Here is a 3,725-nt window from a genome sequence, read left to right as displayed (position 1 = left end):
CAAAACGTCAGTTTCCTGACAAAAAAAAAGCAAAATAAACTTTTGTTCTTTTTCTCATAAAATAATGATAATACAAATTTCACTTCCAACAGGAAGCTAACGTTTGTAAACCACTCACTCTCCCACACCAAAATCCATAGAGAAAATCAGTGATTTAAGCTCACAGGGACACAGGAGCTGCTGGTCTACATAACATGACCTAATTTCTGAGGAACTGGGTTAAGATTTGAGTTGTGGTTAAGGTTAAGGTTAAGGTTAGTCTTTAACTGGTTACGTTTCATTTCTGTCCAAATAAATGGAGGTCGAGTTCAGTCTCAACACCAACTCAAGTTTCTTTTAACGCAGAGAATCCAAATCTTTTCCTCTTTTCTTTATCCCAACATCTCTCTCATCTCTCTGATTTATAATTATTCCATCCGCGTAGAAGGAAGAAGAGAAGAAAACAAACAAACAAAACCAACAAGAAAAAGTTGGATTCTTTCAGGGGCCATAACTCACTCTCCTTAAGTGTAAAATGGGATGAGATATTCTGCCTCTCGGACTTAACGTAATGTAAGAGAGTGTGAAATTAAACCGCACACGAATAAGAAACGGCCGCGTCGGGGGAGACGACGACGACGACAACGACAACAACAACACTTCATTGTGTGTCTGCCGACTGTAGCTTATCTGTAAATTCAGACAACTGGAACATCCAAAGCCTCCAAACTTGTAGCAATCTCCTTTGTCTGGCCAGGAAGCAAACAATGTAATATCAGAAAGCCGGAGAGAGAGAGAGAGGCTCTGGAGTCAAATTGTTGCTGCTGCTGCGTGTGTGTGTGTGTGTGTGTGTGTGTGTGTGTGTGTGTGTGTGTGTGTGTGTGTGTGTGTGTGTGTGTGTGTGTGTGTTGTGTGTGTGTGTGTGTGTGTGTGTGTGTGTGTGTGTGTGTGTGTGTGTGTGTGAGTGCCTCAAATGGAATGTTTCCTCTTTAATTCCTGGCCCTTTTTACCTATTTATATTCCCTGCACCTCTCTGTGTGCCTCTTCTAAACTCCCCATGTTAATTTGATTTAGAGCATCTCAAATTGAATAAGAGATAAAGCAAAAAGAAAAAAGAGAAAAGAAAAGAAAAGGAAAGACAGTCGCTGCAAATGTACTGTTATTAATAACCTAAAGTAGTAGATGGAGCTCACGCGCTCTCATCCTAACCCTCCCACTTCCTCCCTCCCTCTCACCTCCCTCTCCATTTTTGCCGTCTGTGAGTGAGTGAACTAAGTGAAGTGGGTTATGATGGCGGTGTAATCGGCATCCCTCAAACAAACGGCTGCCGCTATTAAGGGCCATTGTGTTTGCCGCGGTGATGATCAGATTCAATCTGGGGAGAACATTTTGTGCCGGAGCTGTGGCAAGGTGGGGAGATGGAGAAAAATGCTATTGCGAGCCGCGTGGCGGTGGCGTGGAGGGGGAGGGGAGGGGAGGGGAGGGGAGGGGGGAGTCGATGTACGCGCGCCCTCTCTCCACGACGAGATGCATATCGACTCTGCGAGCGGCAAAAGTTTAGTGCAGATGAATTTGAATTTGGGGCTGACTGGCTGCACAAAGTGAGGCCAGTTATTAAGCGTCGGGTAATGTTTTTCGGGGCCGTATTTGTATCAATATGGAGCCGGAGCATCGCTGCTGCTGCTGCTGCTGCTGCTGCTGCTGCTGCTGCTGCTGCTGCTGCTGCTGCTGCTGCTGCTGCTGGGGCTCAATCACTCCTCCTCTCCTCTGTGTCCTCACATTTACCCTCCTCTACTCCCATCTGTCACGTTGTTAACACAGTTTTATCAGCGCCCGGCTGAAGCCCGGAGGCCCGAGGTGCTTGAGGTTGAGGTTATGGCCATGACCTTTGCTTTTTTCATATAGAGGATGGTTGGGCTAAGGTACTGACACATATTCACTCTGATGTGTGAGCGTGAAACCATCACCATCATCAAGAAAAACCTGATTCTATCCACTCACTTTATAAAATGCACGTCTGATTACCGGAGGTGGAAAGTAACTTTACTCAAGTTACTGTATTGAATACTTCGTAATACTTTGTGTATTTTGTATTTTTTTAAGTACAATTTAAAATCACGATTTTGTATTTTACTTGAGTACGTATTGTACTTAGTGAGTTTATGAATCCTATCCGTTACTGAGTAAACGCAAAGTTACTAAGTAACTTTTACTTTTAAAGGTGCCATATGTAAGAATGTGGCCAAAAACGGTTACTACATTCAAATTCAAAATACCGAGGTCTTTTAGGTTTCGTTTTTCTGTCGTAACTGGCAACCCGTGGTTGCTCTGCAGCTGAGACTCTGCTGACTGCAATGATTGGTAGACGGCGGTAGGTGGCGCCACATGACGCCAAAACATGATTTCAAAACCGTAAACATGATTTGCAGTCTGCAAAATATTTTTTTAATGCAAATATTTTGTCTGTACTGTTGTTGTTGGTGAGTTCAGTTTGTTATATGAACATTATTCCTGAGTCTCTGTGACATATTAGGAGGATTTTATGACCAGTTGATTTAGATTTATTACATAATAAAGTACATTTTTAAAATGAACTACTTTTTACTTCTACTTGAGTACATTTTCAGATGACTACTTTCACTTGCAAACTTCAGTTCCCTGTAGAAAGCTGAAGTTTATAAACTGCTCATTCTCCCACACCAAACCCCATAGAGAAAATCAGTGATTTTAGCTCACAGAAATTGCACAGTTATCTAATGGAGTATTTATATCTTTTTTTTGATCCTTTACAGTTTCAGTTTAAGAACACTTTTTGTGTCATTTTAGGAACTGAAAAACTGAAGAAGATACTGATGTTTGAGGCTTTTAAATGCACTGATTCTGCGAAACTGTGACCACTAATGTGTCGTCAGAGTGGGAGGATGTTTGTCGAGTGTGTCGTCGTGTATATGTTTCTCAGTTCATAGTGACAAAGTTGTTAAACACCATATTTCCTCTCTCTGTTTGTGTCTCCAGGCCAGCGACCGTTCAAGTGCAGTTACTGCCCGTACAGCGCCTCCCAGAAGGGCAACCTGAAGACCCACGTGCTGTGCGTGCACCGCATGCCCTTCGACAACACCCAGTACCCCGACCGGCGCTTCAAACGATCCCGCGCCGAGTCCGACGTCCTGGACAAGAACCTCGATGACGCCGACGCCGTCACCGCTGCTGCTGCTGGTGGTGGCGAAGCAGATGGAAGTAACTCTGAGGCATCATCGTGTCAACAGGAGTGAGAGCACCGAGGGTCTTCATGTTGGTCAATGACGTCCAGGAGTTTACTTCTGAAAACACAGACAAACAGAGGACATGAATAAATCAGTCAGACTCTGATGAAGGACACAACTGAGTTACAAATCACTCTTTCTACGTTGTAAACACAGAGTAAACGCTCTCTCTGTGAGTCATTAGACGTCTGTGAACATTTACTAACAAACTGCTATAGTGCACGTGTTTGTGATGAAGAGATTCAGATTGTTTTTACTTTTAGATTTGGACTTTTGGAGTTTGAGTTTGATATGCAATTGTTGAGCGCCACTCGTCAGCTCATGCAAGCAAAGCTATTGTACCTTTTCGAGAGTGGGAAATTGAAAATAGACACGAGTGAGTACTTTTGGGTACAGGAGGAGAAAACATTTCGCATGGAGCTTCATCTCTGAAATACCTGACCATTATTAACCCCGGGTTTAATTCTCTTGCTTGTTTCTGTA

The 3,725-nt window shown here is 43.4% G+C and overlaps 1 protein-coding gene across 1 annotated transcript in view; it reads left to right on the top strand.

Moving 5' to 3' along the window:
- Nucleotides 1–3,251, top strand: part of znf536 (zinc finger protein 536) — a gene marked incomplete at both ends in the record, with an annotated part of 171,991 nt that extends 168,740 nt beyond the window's left edge. The window contains one exon of the mRNA XM_083901001.1: nucleotides 2,995–3,251. Within this exon, the coding sequence (XP_083757127.1) occupies nucleotides 2,995–3,251 (257 nt within the window). The remainder of the gene's footprint in view (nucleotides 1–2,994) is intronic.
- Nucleotides 3,252–3,725: the final 474 nt, after the last annotated feature.

The sequence above is a fragment of the Microchirus variegatus genome (assembly GCF_963457635.1).
Source record: "Microchirus variegatus genome assembly, chromosome: 14".
In the NCBI taxonomy this organism is placed as follows: Eukaryota; Metazoa; Chordata; class Actinopteri; order Pleuronectiformes; family Soleidae; genus Microchirus; species Microchirus variegatus.
Note: the sequence above shows the minus strand (reverse complement) of the source record. Positions and strands in the feature narration are given on the sequence as shown.